The sequence below is a fragment of the Hyperolius riggenbachi genome, chromosome 4 (assembly GCF_040937935.1).
Source record: "Hyperolius riggenbachi isolate aHypRig1 chromosome 4, aHypRig1.pri, whole genome shotgun sequence".
Taxonomy (NCBI): domain Eukaryota; kingdom Metazoa; phylum Chordata; class Amphibia; order Anura; family Hyperoliidae; genus Hyperolius; species Hyperolius riggenbachi.
This window is the reverse complement of record NC_090649.1, coordinates 468,452,810-468,474,029: the sequence shown is the minus strand read 5'-3', so window position 1 is coordinate 468,474,029 and position 21,220 is coordinate 468,452,810. Positions and strand designations below refer to the sequence as shown.

At 43.9% G+C, this 21,220-nt stretch overlaps 1 protein-coding gene across 6 annotated transcripts in view; it reads left to right on the top strand.

The window, feature by feature from the left end:
* The window catches only part of USH2A (usherin), a 1,078,291-nt gene that overhangs the window by 977,601 nt on the left and 79,470 nt on the right, over positions 1-21,220 (top strand). For all 6 annotated transcript variants that reach the window (XM_068232882.1, XM_068232881.1, XM_068232884.1 and 3 more), the window contains 3 exons: positions 4,385-4,612; positions 10,254-11,776; positions 12,758-13,067. In XM_068232882.1, coding sequence (XP_068088983.1) covers positions 4,385-4,612; positions 10,254-11,776; positions 12,758-13,067 — 2,061 coding nt within the window. The remainder of the gene's footprint in view (positions 1-4,384; positions 4,613-10,253; positions 11,777-12,757; positions 13,068-21,220) is intronic.

Sequence of the window (21,220 nt, the reverse complement as noted above, 5' to 3'; positions counted from 1 at the left end):
GATAGGAGGCTGGTGTTGAGATCCTTTCACACTGGCATAAAAACTGTTCCTCTATGTGGAATGCAACAGACCGGATTGGATCCTATGTTAAAGGGAGTCTGAAGCGATATAAAAAAAAAAATACTTACCTAAGGAGGGGAAAGGCTCTGAGTCCTATAGAGCCTTCCCGGTCCTCTCCTGGTCTCCATGTTCTCCCGCAGGCTCCTCCATTGGGTCGGAGACTGCTCTCTTCCGCTTTGGGTGGGCTTCGGAAGTCTTCGGGAGCACTGGGGTTCCCACACTCGTGCGTGCCCAGTACAGAGCCGCACGTCTTTGGGAGCACTCGGGCTCCCAAAGACTTCTGAAGTCTCCCGCAGGTGGAGATTTGAACGGAGGAGCCTGCGGGGGAACGAGCAGATGAGGAGAGGAACGGGATGACTCTATAGGAGCCAGAGCCTTCCCTATCCTTAGGTAAGTATCTGACTTGTTTTGTTTTATTTTTGCTTCAAATTTACTTTAAACAATAAGATCATTCAGTCCATTGGTAAAGGATCCGTAGGTCCCGTCAGGGAGAAACACAGTTTTTTGTTTTTTGTTTGGGTGGGGGAGGAGGGATTCCTGAAAGGTCTCTCTCAGCCACAAACAATAAAAGATGGTAGAGTATTACTATGGTAGGGATTAGATTGTTCAGTGATAAATAGAAGTAATTCGATTTAATAGGATAATCACATGGGCAGCCTGAGACCAGGAAGTATTCAGCTGGCTTATCCGTACAGACCTCCTTCAGTGCTTCTCCTATCAGTACAAAAGTCGGCATTGTTATCTGTATCCACTGGCCTCTGCAGCATATTCAATGAATACAGATAATAATGAGGACAGCCAACATCTGAAATGAAGGGGAAAGTGAAGCAGTCAGTGAGGTTTTGACACAGGGCTGTGACATACGTGGCTCTGTGCTCTGTCACGTTCTCCAGAGCTGCTCCATGCTCTGTACACATGCTGCTGCTACATTCAAAGTCAACTGTAGCTTGGAAAGAAAGGGGGCGTGGCAGCACATAGTGCAGGCAGCAGCACGGTGCTGTGAGGATGCCTGCATTATGGTGTCTCAACTTGTGCGCACCCCCAGATACTGCAATGGCTCCGGTCTGAGGGAGGATTATGGGCACCAATTATCAACTCCTAAACTTGCCTATGCCCATCCGATTTTTCCAGATTGACCAGATGAGACGAATGGCAATAGAAGCAGACCAAATTAATGAATTAATGCTGGCTTACAAGAACAAACAGTGTACGTTCTCACTAGGTTGCTCGTCGCTTGAGTTTCACAAGATACTCACCTGGTGCCGTCCATTTGGGTGCCTGTTTGGAAGAAATGTCGGTATACCGACCCCAGAGCCCCAGCAGAACCATTGGTAGCAATAAGCCAATGGGGATTGTCCCTCCCCAGGAAGGATTCTCATTAGTTTACTAAGTAGTAGACCAATGAAAATCATCCCTGAGGAGGGACGATTCCCATTGGTCTATTGCAAACCAATGAGAGCCTGTGATGCTTCTGCTGGGGCTCTGGGATCAGCTGGGGCTTCCAGAGTGGAGGAACCTAAAATGGACTTCTGCAGCAGTGGAAGGGGAAAAAGGTTAGCGGGTAGCTAACAGAATGAAAAACCGGATAAAAAACTGATGTGCAATGTAAGAAGCTGATCCATTTAAATGAAAAACAGATCAGTTTTTAATCCTGTATAGTGTGAATCCAGCCTTAATGTAAATAATAATATTGAAGCATGCATAAAAATTTTACCTTACGGTACACATTGCTCCAGAGAAAAAAAAGACTAAGAGGCTGAGAATGCAAAAGTCCAGATTAAGAATACGATTAGTGAAAGATTCTGCCTCCACTTTATTACTAGGACCTAATCGGAAACCTTCATTCCCATTTTGTATAGTGGAGTTGGTCTGTGGCTGTAACTGCCATGTCTCCCCCCTCCATTTAGAGGCACAGGGAGAGGTTGAGTAAAGCGTGTGCCACACCCACATGTGAAGAAAGTAGGCAGGGCCACAGCAGTGCCACTAGAGGCTGTCTCGGACCTGTATGAAATATAATATCATCCTTGGAACATTTGGGGTGACCTAGGTGAGTATAAGACTCAACTGTCTGTGGAGCAGTAAATGGGTTTTGAAGACCTTGTCTTAGGATATAAACTGAATTGAGCAGTTCTACCACTCCTTCTGTGACATAGTTGTGTATTTGTTATTAGAGAAGGTCAATGAAATACTGTATAAGTATGAAGTATAAATCACTTGTGAGGCCACATCTGGAGTACGGGATACTGTTTTGGGCACCACACTATAGAAAGGACATTGACCTTCTAGTACAGAGGCAGGAAACTACACTTATAAGAGGGATGGAAGAGCTTACTTGCCAAGAAAGGTTAGACAAATTGGGCTTATTTAGCTTAAAAAAAGGTGACCTAATAATTACAGCACTTGTGGGCCTGAAGGAGGTACTGGCTGCACTTAAGTGACAGGAGGGGTTAATGGTAGCAATACTGTATGCAGTGCAGTCATTAACCCCAGCTGGTCCCCAAGTGCAGCCATGCATTTTGATAGGTAGACTTATACTTGAGTCAATAAAAAAATCCAGCTTAAGAGGGTGGAATATTGGAGTCGACTTATACATGAGGTCGACTTGTACTCGAGTATATACGGGTAGTTATGGCAAACTCTATATCTGCATTTTCAAGAGGGCTTGGATGCTTTCTATAAGTAATTCCCGGGAGAGTTGATCCAGGGATTTATCTTACTGCCATCTGGAGTTGGGAAGGCATTTTTCCGTTTTAAGGCTAATTGGCCCAGGCCTTGTAAGTTTTTTTTTTTTATGCAACTTTATGCAGTTTGGACATGGACTAGTCATATGCAGCAGACACAGCTCATTGACAATGCCTAATCAAGTGTGCCTTCATTCTTGATAGATTTCTGTAAAAGTCAATGTTTTTATTGATCATAGATCATAGACTGTTTAAAATATTTAACAATGAATGGTGGCCTCAAAGCCAGTTAACCTCCGATTACATGATGTGAAAACCAGAGTGCCCAGAGGAACCCAAAGTAAACACAAGGAGAAGTTATGAACTCCATGCAGCTTATGACCAGGTTAAGGGTCAAACCTTGGTGTCAAGGCGAGAGTGCTAACCTAGTTGCCACCCTGTTGTCCAGGGCGGTTTCTGGGCACAGGCTGTGTGGGCAAAAGCATCTGGAGCCATCTAGTGACAGATTGCAATACTGTACTCTTTGTATTACTTACATTTTCTTTCCAGCAGTCTTCAGTGTACAGTACAGTACCCTGTAATATATTCCCACTTTCCAGGGTCCTAATTTATTCAAGTATTCCTTGCAGTACAATGTTTGTTCTGAGCTATAGTAGTTCCTACAGGAAGTTACATCCCACTTTTGCTCCCCTCTTTCTATAGAGCATGTGGGTATGTGGGGGAGAGGGACATAGACAGGTGGCCTTTCTGGAAGGACCAAAAAGGTCAGAAATAGAGATGATCAATGAGATGCAACTATTTCCAAATGTATTCAAATTTATGTAAATTTTTATGCAAATATATCCAGCTTGAAAATGGACCAATCAATTTTACCACTTGAGGACCCAGCCTTTACCCCCCCCCCCCCCTTAAGGACCAGCGCTACTTTTTATGATCTGTGCTGGGTGGGCTCTGCAGCCCCCAGCACAGATCATGTTACATGCAGAGCGATCAGATCGCCCCCCTTTTTTCCCCCCTATGGGGATGATGTGCAGTGTGTCTGATCGCTCCGGTCTGCAGGCATGTTGCGGGGGGGGGGGCACCTCAAAGCCCCCCTTCACGGCGAAATTCCCCCCCTCCCTCTCCTACCTTTCCCCCCTGGTGATCCGGGCTGCACAGGATGCAGCGCCGTACAATGTAAACAAAGGAGACATACGTCTCCTACGTTTACATTTAGTCTGCGAGCCGCGATCAGCGGCTCGCAGGCTATTCACGGAGACCCGCTCCGTGATCTAACAGGAAACGGCCGCTCGCGCGAGCGGCCTTTCCTGATTAATCAGGGAGGCACCTGGCGATGCAGATCTGCGTCGCTGGTCCTCCATTTACCACTTTGCCGCCGCACGGTATGAGTGTGCGGTCGGCAAGTGGTTAAAACTGGGTGGAACTTGATTGGTCCATTTTCAAGCTGCATATATTTGCATAAAAATGTTCATAAATTTGCATAAACTCAGAAATATTTGCACCTCATTGATCATCCCTAGTCAGAAATGACGCTTCAGCTGTGTGAACTTCACAATAATAATAATATATACAGCAGCTATGCTAACTTTTTTTTTGTTTTACGATGATGTGTTCTGTCTTGCATTTGTTCTTCTTTGGAACAGGGGACAACTTATGAAGCCAAAGTGTTTGGTTTGCTTCCCGCTACAACTTACCACATATGTATTGAGGCCTCCAACAGTGCCGGCAGTGTGACCAGTGGCTGGAGTTCTGTAGAGACCTGGGAAGCAGCACCAAGTGGACTGACTAACTTTACCACAGAGAAGAGAGAGAATGGCCGGGCATTGCTGATACAGTGGTCGCCCCCTGAAAGAACCAACGGTATACTATTGGTATGTCACACTGCTTATTCCTTATGAAGACACAATTCAAAATTGTAACTAATCTAGCCTATAGATAATAATTTTTTGACAGTTGTCTGGGTTGGGAAAACCACGGGCAAAAGTTCTGCCTCAAAAGATTAGCCAAACTTTCATAAGCTCTAAGAACATTTTTTTTTTTAAGTGTATGAGAGAGTTACTTTTGCCTTGGATCCTTAACAGTGGGCTCACCAGCCCAGTGATCTCTCCAGCCTACTAGGATTTGTTTTTATCTTAATGCTCCTACACACGTAAAACATGCACACAACCACATGACCAAAACGTCGAACCACAAGACCTGTATGTCTACACGACGGCTAAACATCCAACTCAATTAACATACTGCGAACGTAAGAGGAATGATGGACTACACATTCAAAACAAACAAGTACAAGTCTTTCAAGCAACTTGTACACACGTACCAACTGCATGATATCAGACCAACATAGATCCGACAGTTGGATCGGGCAAACCGCCTGTTATCAGTTGCTCGTCAATTTGTTTGCACACGTCCACATGCCTGATTATCGTCCAACAGAATAAAGTCAGATGATAATTCGGCTGCAGGTTATTAACACATGGACCAACCTGGAGCCTAATTATCACGCGCACATGCCTGTTGGACGATAACCAGGCATGTGCGTGTGCAAGCATCTTGACGAGCAACTGATAACAGGCGGTTTGCCCAATCTAAACTGTCAAATCTGTTGGTCTGATATCATGCAGTTGGTACGTGTGTACAAGTTGTTTGAAAGACTTGTACTTGTTTTGAATGTGTAGTTTGTCATTCCTCTTGTGTGTGCAGTATGTTAATTGAGTTGGATGTTTAGCCGTCTAGGCATGTGAACATACAGGTCGTGTGGTTCGTCAGGTTGTGTGGTTTGACGTGTTGGTCGTGTGGTTGTGTGCATGTTGGACGTGTGTACAAGCCAAGACTAGAAGAGATAAGACATGACAGCAGAAAGATTACAGTGAGGGAAATAAGTATTTTATCTCCTGCTGATTTTCCTTGTTTGTCCTTTGACCAAGAAATGACCAGTCTATAGTTGTAATTGTAGGTTTATTGTAGCTGTAAGAGACAGAATAAAAACAAAATAACCATTAAAAACCCAGCGTCCTAAAGGCAGAGCTTGATGTGGCAAAACTCTTGATGGCAATCACAGAGGTCAGATGTTTCTTGTAGTTGGCAACCAGGTTTGCACACATCTCAGGAAGAAATTTGGCCCACTCCTCTTTGCAGATGCTCTCCAAGTCGGTAAGGTTTCAAGGCTGATGTTTGGCAAAGCAAACCTTCAGCTCCCTCCACAGACTTTGTATTGGAATAAGGTCTGGAGACTAGCTTGGTCACTCTAGTGCCTTCATGTGCTTCTTCTTGAGCCGCTTCTTTGTTGCCTTGTCTGTGTGTTATGGGTCAATGTCATGCTGAAAGACCCATTCACGACCTAGTGTTCTGCCCATGGTCAGGTTTGCCATCAAGGCACAGAGGCTTGAGCCTACAGGAACCTGATGGTGCTTAGGTGGCTCACTCCTCCACCCGAGTGTCCCCCTTCTCTCCCACCCCCCATGCAGATGCTGACTACTCTGTATGTACTAACTGTACATGATTGATTGCAAGGTTTCGAAACGTAACATTACAAAAACTTGCAATTAACCATGTACATTTAGTCATTAAAGAGATCCCGAGGTGGGGTTCTGGGTATGAAATCCCCATACAGAGGCTGGGTCTGTCTATAGAGCCCAGCCTCTGTTGCTATATAGATTGCTCCTAAGCCCCCCCTGCGCTCTGTAATCCCCCCATAACTCACAGCCGCACCGTGCGGCTGTGTTTACCTCTCCTCTGTCAGTCTCGGCTGCTCCCCCGCCTCCTGCATCGCTCCGGTCCTGCCCGCGTCCCTTCCCTCCAATCAGTGGCGAGGGAAGGGACGTGGGCGGGGACCGGAGCGATGCAGGAGGCGGGGAGCGGCGGGACTGACAGAGGAGCGGTAAACACAGCGCGCTCTGACAAGCTGTGCATCAGCAGCGCGACTGTGTTTTATGGGGGGAATTACAGAGTGCAGGAGGGGTTTAGCGGCGATCTATATAGCAACAGAGGCTGGGCTCTATAAACAGACCCAGCCTCTGTATGGGGATTTTATTCTCAGAACCCCTCCTCAGGTTCTTATTAAAGGTATCTTCCAAATCAATGTTTGTTGGTTTGATGTCTGCATTTCTTCTCCATGACTAACACTGGACCATACTTCACTCAATCTACTCAAATACTACACCACACTGAGCTCTTGTTGGCCCTGTATTTTTTCTTCCTGTCACCTTGATCTAGAGTTTCCCTTAATGTACTAGTTGGGTATGTCATAGTCTCTAAGTCCTTCTGATCATTTGTCAGTCCTCTGGCAATAGTAGCCGCTCCCTGTGGAAGCTGAAGAAACAAGTATCGAGGTGGCCACTTCCTTCGCTCTCTTAATTGCTGTCCTGATCAGAGCTTCTTCTTGGCAGCACCCCCCGCAGTTTAATTAATCAGATCCCTGCATGATTTTAACTCTTTCTGAGTGACATGCCTGAGTAACACCATTTCCGTTCTGGTATTTCTACTGAAAGTCATAAGGGGATCTTAATCTGCAGTTGTAAAGTGTTAGTGTACATGAACCTAAATATTCTTCAAAGAACACAAGATGATGCTGTGGCCAGTAATGTAAGGTTCTTGTAATACAAATGTAGCTTTGGTGGGCTAGATTACCTTTTCAGATGTTTCCTGGCACATCTTGTTGTCTTTTAGATCTCCACTGTTCCCTGTCCTGGTTCACTTCATATTCAACGAGATCCTTTGTAAAAAAAAAAACGGATGCACCCCCTAACGGCGGCGTGTGGCTCAGAACCGCACAGGCGCCAATTCCAAACCATGCAAGTTCAGCGAAAGCAAGCGCTTGTCCACAAGTGCTTCCTTTCACTGCACGGGCACAGTTTGAAACTCGCGCCTGGGCAGTTAAGAATAGCTCTGCGCCTCTCGGAGGAACTTACGAAAGGAGGGGCTTACAAGGCAATGGGAGGCTGTTAGGAGGGAACATCATAATTGTTATTTCCTGATCAATATTCTGATCTGTAGGAGCCTCTCCTTTCCTTAGAGATTACAAAATCTCAAAAGTTAAGTAAAGCCAGGTGATCGAACTGAAGAAGGGTACAGGAATTTCAGGATCAGATTTGTTTAACCGGTGGAGTTTGTTATGCTGGAGGGTCTTATGAATCCAACTAAGAGACATACGTACAAATATAGCAAACATGCTCAGACACCAGCCCTCCCACCGTGACCCCACCCTTCCAGAGGACTTACTAGATCATCCCTACCCCGGACAATGCCTCTCTGCTACGGAAAAAAATATGAGAGAGGTTGAGAGACAGGCTGAGTGCCCCCCATAGTCCTTTATGCAGCAGAGCAGTCCCCCACTCCTGCTCATGTCAGTTCCACAATGTCACCTCCACACTTCTACGATAGTACCTCCTCCAGACACAAACACAGACACACTCACACACAATCGTAAGAATGGAAGCTGGTCATTAGTGGTAGTAACCTTTAATTACCCAACTCCAATAAGGACAGCAGAAAGGGGGCTAAGTGGCACATGCAATATCCCCCTCCCACAGGGAACTGCACCAGTCCTTCGAGGGCCGAATCCTCACACATCTTTGACACAGCTCAAATGAATTGATGGGTCTAAATCAGGAAAGGTGTGGTCCATTAGGTAGAATACATTGCTCTTCTTCTCAGTCCATGCTAAACACTGGCATGGATCTGGCCCTCCAGGCTGGAGTTCGACACCTGTGGTCTAGGCCAATGGAATGACAGATGATGGTGGAGCACCTGCCAGTGTGGCATCATTGTTGTAGCTTTCGGAAGACCTTCATAGTATCTGGTGGGTTTGGTTGCAATGCCCTCCTTATTGTTAGTTGGACTTAAGAGGGGTGTCAAGGTGGAAAAGACTATTAACCACTTTACCCCCGCGCGTACGTATTTCTCCGCCCCTTTTTCCATCCTTTAAAAACCAGGGACGGAGAAACACGTACTTTCCGCGTTCCCGACGCTGCCCGCGCTCCCGCTCGTAAACACGCCGCCCGCCGCTAGTAAACACGCCGCCGCCCGCTCGCCCAGAGATCAATGAACGGGAAAATCCATTCCCGTTCGTTGATCTAAGCCCCGCAATGATCAGCTGCTCTCCTATGGGCAGCGCGATCATTGTGAGAAAAAACTCACGTGTCCAGCCTCCTTATTCTTCCTCCAAGCTTCCGGAAGGAAGCTTGGAGGTCGCATTAAAACGAAAAGTTACTGTGGCCATCTTGTGGCCAAATAGTAAACTACACCCTACACATTTTTCACATACAAATAAATGACTTTTACACATAAAATTAACTCATTACCTCCCACACTCCCCATTTTTTTTTTTTGTAATTCAAAAAAAATTAAAAAATTTACAATTAAAAAAAAATACATAAATAGTTACCTTAGGGACTGAACTTTTTAAATATTTATGTCAAGAGGGTATAACACTGTTACTTTATAAACTATGGGCTTGTAATTAGGGATGGACGCAAAACTGAAAAAAATGCACCTTTATTTCCAAATAAAATATTGGCGCCAAACATTGTGATAGGGACATAATTTAAATGGTTTTATAACCGGGACAAAAGGGCAAATACGTTTCATGGGTTTTAATTACAGTAGCATGCATTATTTAAAAACTATAATGGCCGAAAACTGAAAAATAATTATTTTTTTCCCCACATTTTTCCTATTTTCCCATTAAAACACATTTAGAAAAAAATAATTCTTGGCATAATGTCCCACCTAAAGAAAGCCTAATTGGTGGCGAAAAAAACAAGATATAGTTCATTTCATTGCGATAAGTAATAATAAAGTTATAGACGAATGAATGGAAGGAGCGCTGAAAGGTGAAAATTGCTCTGGTGCTCAGGGGGTAAAACCCCTCAGTGGTGAAGTGGTTAAAAGACCACTTTTCTGAAAAATTGTAAAGTTTAAAATTCATGTAAACACATACACGTAAGAAGTATGTTTCTTCCAGAGTAGAACAAAAACGAGCCATAAATTACTTTTTTTACTATGTTGCTGTTACTCAGGTAGGTCAGTAGGTAGTGGAATTAAGAACTGACAGGTTTTGGACTAGTCCGTCTCTTCATGGGGGATTCTAAGCATGGCCTTTATTCTTTCTAAAGACACTCCCTGAAAAGGATTTATACAAACATGCTGGGCAGCCTCTCTGTTTCCTGCACACTTTTTTGACAGTTGGACAGAGCAACTGCCATTCACTAAGTGGTTTTAAAAATAAAGGAAACCCTGAGAATCCCCCTAGTGGACATGGGCTAGTCCAAAACCTGTCGGTACGGTCTGTTTTTTTTACTACCTACTGTAAGTGACAGCACCATAGGAAAAAAATAATTTATGGCTAATTTTACTCTGGAAGAAAGATACTTCTTATTTGTATGTGTTTGTACATGTATTTTTAAATTTTACGATTTTTGTGACAGTGGTCCTTTAATGTTTATACTAATTTAGATTTAGTATAATTTAATCTTTATAAATCCACTTATATTTTTTTTTTTTTTTTTCCAGATGTACAACATTTATAGTGATGGTAACCTGGAGTACAGTGGTCTGTCTCAGCAGTTTTTGTTTCGCCGCCTGGAGCCGTACACAAACTATTCTTTGCTGCTGGAGGCCTGCACATCCGGTGGTTGCACCAGGACCTTTCCTCAACTTATCCAAACAGAAGAAGCTGCCCCTTCCTCTCAGCTTCCCCCTCTTATCCAATCCTTTAATGCCAGCCATATCACTTTAAGTTGGTCACCCCCTTCTCAACCAAATGGAAAAATGACTCGTTATGAGGTTATCAAAAGGAATATGCAAGAAGATTCTCCAGACAGTAGGAAGAAACAGAGTGAAAGTGTTGTCTTCAGAGAAACAAACATCAAACAGAGGGCCTTCACATTTACAGACAGTGAATTACACCCATGGACACATTACGAATATAAAATTCGAAGCTGGAACTCTGTAGGCTACACAGATAGTCCATGGACAGTGGCTCAGACTAGCCAAGCGGCTCCTAGTCTTCTTCTTCCTCCTCGGGTATTCCATGGAGAAAGCGGTTCAAGTCATATTATTATTGAGTGGTCGGAGCCTGATGATGAAAATGGCAAAATTCTCAATTACAGATTGCTGAAGAACAACCTTGTTCTTCCGTTTAGCTTGGACTCCTCAATGTTAAACTATACAGACAAAGAAGTACTTCCTTATACTGACTACACCTATTCTATAAGAGCCTGCACTTTAGGTGGCTGTTCCACCAGCAAGCCATCTTCCATAAAAACCTTAGAAGGGCCACCACAATTGTTGAAGCCACCCATTGTTCAACCACTCAGTTCTTCAGAGGTCAATGTGACTTGGTATCCACCATCTGTGCCAAATGGAGAAATTACAAAATACATAATACAAACAGATGATGGTGAGACATATTTCGCCGGTAAGAAACTATCAATAATGCTGCCCAACCTCTTACCATACACTTTATATAACATCAGCTTAGTTGCTTGCACCAGTGGTGGTTGCACAACTAGCCCAAAGACTTTGTTCCGGACAATGGAAGCTCCACCATCAGACATCAAACCTCCAGTCCTTACGGTCACAAGTGCGCAGTCTATTAAGATATCATGGCGAAGCCCAGATAAACCAAACGGTGACATTATAAACTACGAGCTACATAGGAACGGTAAACAGATTTATGTTGGCTTGGATACTCAATACCATGACTTTGGTCTGCAGTCAGGCACAGAGTACACATATATTGTACAAGCAAGCAATAGCATTGGGAAATGTTTGAGTAGTCCTGCCAAAGTTAGAACTCACCCATCTTCACCATCAGGGATGGAGCCTCCTCAACTGCAAGTAGAAAGTCCCAATGAGATTTTGGCCACTTGGAAGGCACCACTAAGGACCAATGGAGAGATAGTCAACTATACGTTATACATCCACCACCCAGCTGAAATGAAGGAAATCCAATACCGTTTTAATGATTCATTTGTCTACCGGATTGGTCATCATCATTCCTTTCTGGTCCGGAATCTGAAGCCATATAATCAGTAAGTTCAGTTATATTCGAAAATGTTTTTTTCAGTTTGCTAAGAAACACCAGTTCGACTTTAATGGAAATGCAAGGGGAAAATAAACTGACGAGATTACCAATTGTATCTATTCTACTCCTCAAAAAATGACTTTTTGAGATATCCCAAAGTTCTATCTTATTGAACTGTTTCATTGTCTCTGCTCAATGATACATTAATTGAAGTATGTCAGAGCTAAAAATCTATGAACTATTGACCCATTTGTAGCTCTTTCCTGGTCTCAAAAAGCCATTTTGTCCTAGGAAAGTGTTTTATGCCTGTAAGGCCTGGTTCACACTGCAAGAGCTTTTTTTTTTTAGCTCTAGTGATTTGAAAAGCTCTTGCTATAGGACCCAGAGCCTTCCCTCTCCTTAGGTTAGTATGGTTTTTTTGGCTTCCCATTAGAATTAGAAATAAAATGGGTATCCTGATAAATATAGTAGATTCTACTATATATCATTATAGTTGCTATTTTATCAGGCTTTCTCTTTTGTTGATCCTGGATGTTGAAAGTTACTGTTCAAAAATCGCAATTATCACAAATTAATAATAGAACCGAAAGCAGAATAAGAGACGCCCCCGAAAAAATAAAATAATCATGTACCTCCTAGGAGAACCATTACACAACTTTTTACTAGGTTTTTAATAAGTTCATCTTTTTGACCATTTTCTACCCATTATAACTTCCAGTTCTATTGGATAACATAAGTGATTTAGTAAACGAGATTAAAAGAAAAGAAAAAATCTGCTATAGGGTGGAACTTATTGGGGTTGTTGAAAGGTCAGTAAATTGCCTGCAAGCCTGCAACGGTTGTCTGCAAGCAGTCAGGGCTATAAACATTTCCTACCTATAGTTTTTGAAGAATTCAGTCTGGGTTATTCCATCGTTCTCTATTTCTGTCCATCCCTACAAAATTTTACTATATCAACACCACAAAGTGATAGATTTTTGTTTTTAAGGTACGAAGCAAAAGTTGAAGCTTGTACATTACTGGGTTGTGCCGTCAGCGAATGGGCATCCGTCCACACCAAAGAGACAGCTCCCGATTACCAGCCTGCTCCTCTGATAGATGTCCTGACCAATAGCCATGCTCCGTTCCTGGCCTGGAATGGACCGCAACAGCCAAACGAGAAAATCCTCACCTATGCAGTTTATCGCAGGACAGTGGGACACTTACAGGAGAGGACTCCAGAAGAGCTTGTCTACAATGGTTCTTCCTTATCGTTCCAGGATGGGACTTTGCAGCCTTTTACAGAGTATGAATATAAGGTAGGAATATTCCAAATCTGCTTCCTGTAAAATCATTGCAGGGGATAATTATAACCAAGCAGGGTGCGGCTCCAATATTTTTTTATTGAGGGTTCTATGTAGGTGCTGGATCCACTGGCGGGGTAGCTGCCAACCTGTGGCATGCTTAGTGCGCTACAGCAAAAAAATAAAATAAAATAAAAAAATGGGTGCACCCATGCACCGGTAAGTAGGTGTGGTAATGACGTGTCATTGGCATTGAACCTTGTTGCATTGTGGGAAATAACAGATTTTTCCAACTGCTAAGCAAGCAGTATCTTCCTCTGTGCACGCAACTCTTCGTAAACAAACATGGGCATTTCTAGCCTTTTTGTCACTTCGGGCAAGAAGCCCTGTGCACCCCAAAAAAAACGACAACAAAAAATATTAGGAGGCACAGGGAGTCCCTGAGGTTCAAACAACCCGCCGATCTTGTCGCATTTCCACACCCCTTCCTACACTATACATATTAATATATCCGCGCTGGAGATAATAAAATATCCCATAAGCTGCCAGGAAGTTTAAAAGTCCTCAGATAGACTTCATCACCAATTCTCTATAGAAACTTCAGCGCTGTATGGTATTTCAAGCTAACATATCCATCACCAGACACCCTTCAAAGTCCAGGCTTACCAATTTCTGGAGAGACCCAAATTATAAGGTCTAAAGGCTTATCCACCAGTGGCTGGATGGTGTAATGGTTAAGGGCTCTGCCTCTGACACAGGAGACCAGGGTTCGAATCTCGGCTCTGCCTGTTCAGTAAGCCAGCACCTATTCAGTAGGAGACCTTAGGCAAGTCTCCCTAACACTGCTACTGCCTATAAAGCGCGTCCTAGTGGCTGCAGCTCTGGCGCTTTGAGTCCGCCAGGAGAAAAGCGCGATATAAATGTTCCGTGTGTGTGTGTGTAAAGGCTTAGATTGATCACCACAACAATCACTTCCCCTCTTAAAAATCCTCAGAATTTCGCGTTGCAGCTTCTCCTCCTTTTAGCTCCCAGCATAAAAACAATAATAACCGGGACAAATCTAAGTGTATTCCATTTAAAAACAACACATTTATTGCACATCCACGAATAGATACAATCACAGTACTCACTTCCGGGCCCTTGTGACAGAGACCCTCAAAGTTATCTCGCGTATCACCAATCACTGGAGTGCCGTCCTCATCTACCATCCGTAAGCCCGACCGGTTTCGCTATTGCGTCATCAGGGGCATGCAAAAACTACCTACACTACCCCAACCCAGTGTATACATGCAGAATATAGCGCAGCAGAAGCTGTGCTCTCACCTCTCCGCTGGAGTCCAGTGTTGTGCTTCCGCCTGTACGCTCACCACTCACCCTACTGCCCATAATCTCCTACCACTTGTGACATGATTACAGCGTGAGACTCAAAGGGGGACAGAGGGAGGCACAGTGGCTCAGGCGGGATGCACACAGCCGGATCCTCCACAAGACAACTTCGGCAGGTGCCTAGGGCGTGGAGACAGTCTAGGGCCCAGTTTATGCTAACCCCAACAAACCTTGCCAAAAAAGCTAGGTGGCCATCAAGTGTGGGCCCAAAGTAATTGCTTCCCTAGGGCACTGTTTCACTTTAATCCACACAGACGGGCAGAGGTGGTACAGGGGGACTGAAGGTGGCACAAGGGGACAGAAGGAGGCACACACTTGTGCGGTGTGTGGCTTCATTCAGGAGGCGTGGTTTAGTTTGGGGTGCGGGGCTTAATTAGGGGCATGGCGCCACCCAGGACCAATGGCACTCCAGGCAGTGGCCTGTGATGCCTATGCCTAAAAACTCCCTTGAACAAACATTCCATAAAGATCACCTGCCAGGGCTAAACACGTTGCTACTTGTAATAAATATCCAAATGTAAATCAGGGAGAGAACATTTTTTTACAATGGGTAAACACTGACTATTTTTTTTTTTTTATTTAATTTTTTAAAAAAAATAAACATTTTATTAATTACGTTATTTTTACTACTGTTCCTCTTTAAATAAAACGTACGCCTGAGCAATGTGCGCTGCAGTCAAGCTTTCATTTATTTATATAGATATTTTTATTTTATTTTTTGTAGTGTTTTTTTTTTTCCGAGGTGAAAAGGTGGGTTTCCATTTATAAGTCCCCTATAGCACTAATTCACGGGAATGTCTGGAGGAAAGGCGTCTATTTGCAGCCCTTTAGCCGACTTGTTTAGGAGTCACCGGGCGGACCGCTATGGGGCAGCTATTCATTCACCGCGGGTGAATTGATATGATTTCCTTGATTGTGTATTTTTATTTATGAGGCATAATTTATGAGGGCTGAAAAGCAAACTAAGATGAGTGATGGCCGGAGGGAGTCTGCGGCATAAATCAGGTGCGCCCGAGCACGCCGGTGATTTTGATCGAATCTATTGAATCAGCTGTTGCCTTCAGCTATTAAAGATATTGGAAAGACCTTTTAATATCTCCTTATCGCTCTTGTGGGAAAGCCATAACTATTTCATTACGTACCCATAGGAAACAGATTATTAAATGACTCGCCTTCAGTGTTTGGTTGTTTTGTGCTGTTATTAATGGCTCTGTGGAGTGTTCCCTCGCCCTGCGTGTTACCAACATGTTGTACGGTGATAAAAGCCCCACGCTGTCACCGTGATAAATATGCAACGGGAGAAATACTTCCTTCGCCGCCATGGCGGTTTATAACGGCCGTACACACTGTTTGCATTATTCAAATTAAAGCGGACCTGAACTCAGAACTTCCCCTCTGCGCTAAAAAATAAGTAACAGCATAATAGCCTTTAAAGGGAACCAGAGACGAAGCACCCTTGTGTATTTTACCATATATATCAGTAAGAACATTAGAGAAAACACCTGCCCTGCTCTCTGTTTCATCCTCACTGCTAAAAGTGTCTGTTATGAGCTGTGATAAGAATCCCGGACTGAGCATTCAGTCTGGCTTTGCAGGGAATAATTATAGCTGAGTCATTATAGCAGAGCCACAAGGGGGCAGGCTTGGGCTTGAAAAGACACCAGAGAAGACAGACTCAGCTATAATCTTTCCGTAGCAAAGCTAGACTGAATGCTCAGTCGGGGTTTCTTATCAGAGGTGATAACAGTCAGATTAAATAGAGAACAATGAAACAAAGAGCAGATTAGGTGTTTACTGTCATGTTCCCACTGATTTATAAGGTAAAATACAAGAGGGTGAATCATCTCTGGTTCTCTTTAAAGAAATACATTTCTTTGTTATAGCTGATACAATTCCTGCAATAAATCTGCAGTGTGTCTACTTCCTGCTTTCATGGAAGCAGACATGTTAACATCCTGTGTTTACAAATGAGCGCTCTGTCGTGGCAATCAGCTGACTCAGCTAAGGGATCAAATTACAACGTGTGATTGGTCACAGATGAGAGGGGATTAGACAGGCTAAACTCTCTAAATACATACAGGGTGCATTTTTATATGTTTCCCTTCTGTCCTGTGCAAGAGTTCAGGTCCAATTTAAAGAAAAACATTTCTTTGTTACAGCTGATACAAATCCTGCAGTAAATCTGCACTGTTTCTACTTCCTGCTTTCACGGAAGCAGACTTATTGTTTATTTGCTTATCTGCTGTGGTAATCAGCTGACACATGGGAGAGATCAAATTACAACTTGCGATCGGACACAAATGAGGAGGATTAGACAGGCTAAACTCTCTAAATACATACAGGGTGCATTTCTTTGTTTTCCTACTGTCCTGTGCAAGAATTCAGGTCCACTTTAAAGCAGTTTTTTTATATTAACCACTTTATCCCAGAGGATAGCGAGGTGATGAGGTCATCATTGAGGAAAAGCAGCTTGTTGTGCTGTGTGAGGAGTCTGACAGTGATTGAGGAGGGGGGAGGCAGGAGAGCAGCAGTGTTTCCCTTGCTGACTGAGAACATTAGATGAAGCAGAGTAAATCCAAATTGGGAAAGGAGAGGGGCACATTCTCACAAGTTTGCCTCAGGCAGCAAAAAGTCTAGGACCGGCCCTGACTAGAGCTTCATGTATTACGTGACACCGCACAGAAGTCACAGGCCTTTGGTGCCCTGTGGTAATTGCCCCCTTTGCCTCTATTGAAGTGCTGGCCCTGGGCGTAGCAATAGGAGATGCAGAGGTTGAGACAGCACCGGTGGCCCTGGGCCAGAGGGGCCCATTAGGGTCCCTCCTTCATCCATCTTATTAGCTTTGCATTAGTACTGTGCTGGTAATGAACACCTCTCAATGTGCACTGCATAGTGGTAATCCTCAACAAGTTTCCTTACTCTTACACCTCTCTGACACTTCAGCTGTCCTTGGTAAGTTTTGGGGCTCCATATCAATAGAGTTCTTAAGGGGCCCCATGTGAAACTCAAACTGGGGCCCCAAGCTCCTTAGTTACGCCACTCCTAGGGATGCTAAAAGTGCAAACCCAACCTTGCTGTTAACCAATTTAGGGGATTTACAATCTTGCAAATCTTCTCTTATTTTTTTCTGATATTTTTTACAGATGACTGCTTTTTTTTATAAACAAGCCCATAAGAGATTTGTGCAGTTTCATGTTAAAGAGGAACTCCAGCCTAAACAAACATACTGTCATTAAGTTACATTAGTGATGTTAATTAAAATAGATAGGTAGTATAATCTCTTACCCACCCTGTTTTAAAAGAACAAGCAAATGTTTGATTTCATGATGGCAGCCATCTATTTGGTTGAAAGGAGGTGACAGGGAGCATGAGACACAGTTCCAACTGTCCTGTGTCCTAAGCATCTCTCCCAGTTGCTTGGCAACGTGAACAACAACATAGGAAATCCCAGCATGCTCTGCACAGCATCAGGGAAAAAAAGCCCAGGCTTTTTTTCTTTGATGGGTGGAGCTTAGCAAAAAATGCAGCTAAAAATGATGCTTTGGTAAGAAAAACTAAGTTCTGATGCTGTGAAACTGTTAAAGAAACACCAAGCCTTTTCAGTTCTGCTGAGTAGATTTTTAGTCCGGAGGTTCACTTTAAGCTACTAGCCAATAACACAAATGGAAAGCTGAGAATTCTGGGAAGTCCTACATACAAACCATATACCGTTGCTGTGGTTACGGGCTAGTGTTAATTGGATTTTTTTTAACTACTGTTGGAAAACATCCAAGGACTGAAAATGGAACATTTTTAACAGTGTTAAAGTACAAAATGGCTTGCGTTGAACTCATAAACAGTATCTCATATTGGGGTAAAAAAAAAAAGCAGAGTTACCTTTTAAGAGCGGCTTCAATCGGCTGAGACAATTTCTAACATGAGATTGAAAGATGCAAGTTTAAGGCCTAATTGAAGCGTCCCCCCCCCCCCCCCCCCCCCCCCCCCCGCAGTAGAAAACTCCGGGAATCAGGAAAGCTTAGTAAGGGAGCCGCGCATCTGAGGAAATCGCTTAGGCAGTCTTTTCGTATTGCCATTTAGATCTATCATTCTGATTGATCACCGTGTAATTGGCCATTATTGAGCCTAATTTAACCCTATAATCTCCCCCATCCATCTACCGCCTCTATGGCGGCTGACGTCCGGCAAATAACTTACACATGCAAATCGGCTCCCCTTTCCCGACCTTTTACGATATTCCCGTTTTAATTAGACAAATGATTTTTGATAAATAAGATTACACCTTCTTCCATATGTTTATTCCCTTCCGAGATGAAAGGAAAATTCAATTTCCATGCAGATTTCTCTCTGAAATCAGCTTAGTAAGTGCTGAGTTTTAGTTCGTCTGCAGATAAGTTTGGTTTGTATGGTAGCTGTTAAAGAGCGTCTCCGGGTCGCAGGATCAGAACAGTATGATTTGTCCTGTTACCACGTTGCAAACCAATAGCCTGTTATTATGATACTAGCAGACCTAAGCCTGTTAGGGCTCTAGGTCTTTTTTCTACCGGCGCTGCCAGTGTGCATGCGCGCACGCACTCGCCACACACGCCCGCCTCACTCGCCCACCTCGCTCCCTGGTCCCGTCCAGCTGTCCGTTACTGCGCACATGCGCAGTAGCAAATAACAGGGACACAGGGATAGCTGGACACAGCGACACAGGGAGGGCATACCGCTAAGGAGGTTAATGTATATGTTTTGCAGCTTGAACTTGGACCAATAAGAATTGGCTAGAAGTCATTCTAGTCACTCCAGTTATAAGCAGCAATAGCTGTGTGTTTTAACAACTCCGTTTTGAGTAAGTTTTTTGAAGGAGGCTTAATGACCTATCAGTATTTGCGTGAAATAAATTAAAGAGCCCCCGCAGTGACATAAAGTAGAATTCAGTACATTATTCAGGTTACCCACCTTTACGGTAATTTTCCTGGTTTCGGCATCAGAAATACTTCCTTCCTTTTACTAATCAGGAAGTAGTAAGAGTAAACAGCGCTAGAGACAGAACATCCCGATGGCAGTGAACATCACATGGAACCCGGAGTCTTTACTAAACTGCTCCCCCTGCCATAAATCTTTTTTTGTAATGGAGAGGGGGAGCATGGAGGAGGACCCGAGGAGAGGGAGGGAGGAGAATCAGGTACCCCTTCCCGTGTGCCACTGCTCCCCCCTCCATCACTTTGCTGGGTGCACCCTCCCTGCGTCCTGAAATAGGGACAAATGAGGAAGAAAGAGGGACAGGGGGATTTAGTTCCTAAAGAGGGACTCTCCCTCTGAAAGGGAGCTACTGTATATACTCGCATATAAGCTGACCCATGTAAAAACCAAGGTACCCACTTTTCTCTTAGGAACCAGGAGAAAGTGATTGACTCACATATAGGCCCCCTCCCCAGTACAGCCCCCTCCACAGTAGCCAAATGTGCCCTTAGTACAAGTAATGCCTTCTCCCCATAGCCAGCTGTGCCCCAAGGATGATAAAGCTGTGTCTCAAGATGCCACTAGATGGCGTCATAGATATGAGACACAGCAATTGCCACACAGGAAGAATCCCCAATCATTGCACCACTGATGGGGGACACAGGTAGTCTTGAGCAGCGCACTCTGCACATCATGTTGCACAGACACAGCAGCGAGCCAGCTGGCAAGAGCAGGATCCTTGCGCTCCTCTGCCAGTAACAAAACCTGCTCCGCCATCCGTGCTGCTCCACTGACTCGCATATAAGCCGAGGGGGTAACTTTTCAGCACATATTTTTGTGCTGAAAAATTAGGCTTATACGCGGGTATATAAGGTTTGTTTATATTTATAAGATCTGTGCTGAGATCTCTTTAAAATAAAGAGCTGTTCATTGTCCATAGTGCTGTGTAAGTGATTAGGGACGTTGCTGGTTGTGTGTGATGGGAAACGGAGCTGTCTGCTGTGCAGGGGGCTTCACTGATCTCTCCCGGTATAAATCAATTATTGAACCTGCAGCGAGGAAACCGGAGATGTGCTAAATTTTGAAATTTCCACGTAAATTGATCGTTCACCTTGAGAAAGTGTAGTTGAATTATTGCTCAGTGACAAAGAACTCAATACTGTGATGTGTAAGAGGGACGGTGGGAGCTACCAGGCTTCCAATAAGCTTATTCTAAACTAGGATACAGCTAGATAGAGAGGGAGAGAATAGAGAGAGAGGGTGAGTTAAGGCCCTTTTCCACTAGCAATCGCAATCACAAATCACAAACGCCAGCGATTGCGATTGTGATTTTTCATTAATTCTGTTATGCGATTGCGATTTGCATTTGCATTGCATTATCATTGTAAAAATTGCTCCAGAAAGCGATTGTGATTTGTGATTTCCAAATCTAATCACTGTAGTGGAAAATACTTTTTTCGTGATTTCTATGATAAAGTAACAACCCTAGCGATTTAGGGTAAGGAGGTAAGTCCACCAATGCCTCCCTTCTTAAACTGATTTTAAACATTTAACTCTGCTACTGGTGCCTGTGTTCAAGTACTAATCAGAAAAATTGTAACGTGTGTGGCTACCTTAAGGGCCCTTTTCTACTAGAGCGATTGTAATTGCTGAATCGCAAAAACGAAAATCCCTAGCGATTTAAAGAGAACCCGAGGTGGGGTTCTAAGAATGAAATCTGCGCCCAGAGGCTGGGTCTGCTTCTATTGCCCAGCCTCTGTTGCTATTTCAATCCCCCCAAAGTTCCCCCTGCGCTCCGCTCTCCCCATAAATCATCGAGCTGTGTTTACTTTCGTCCT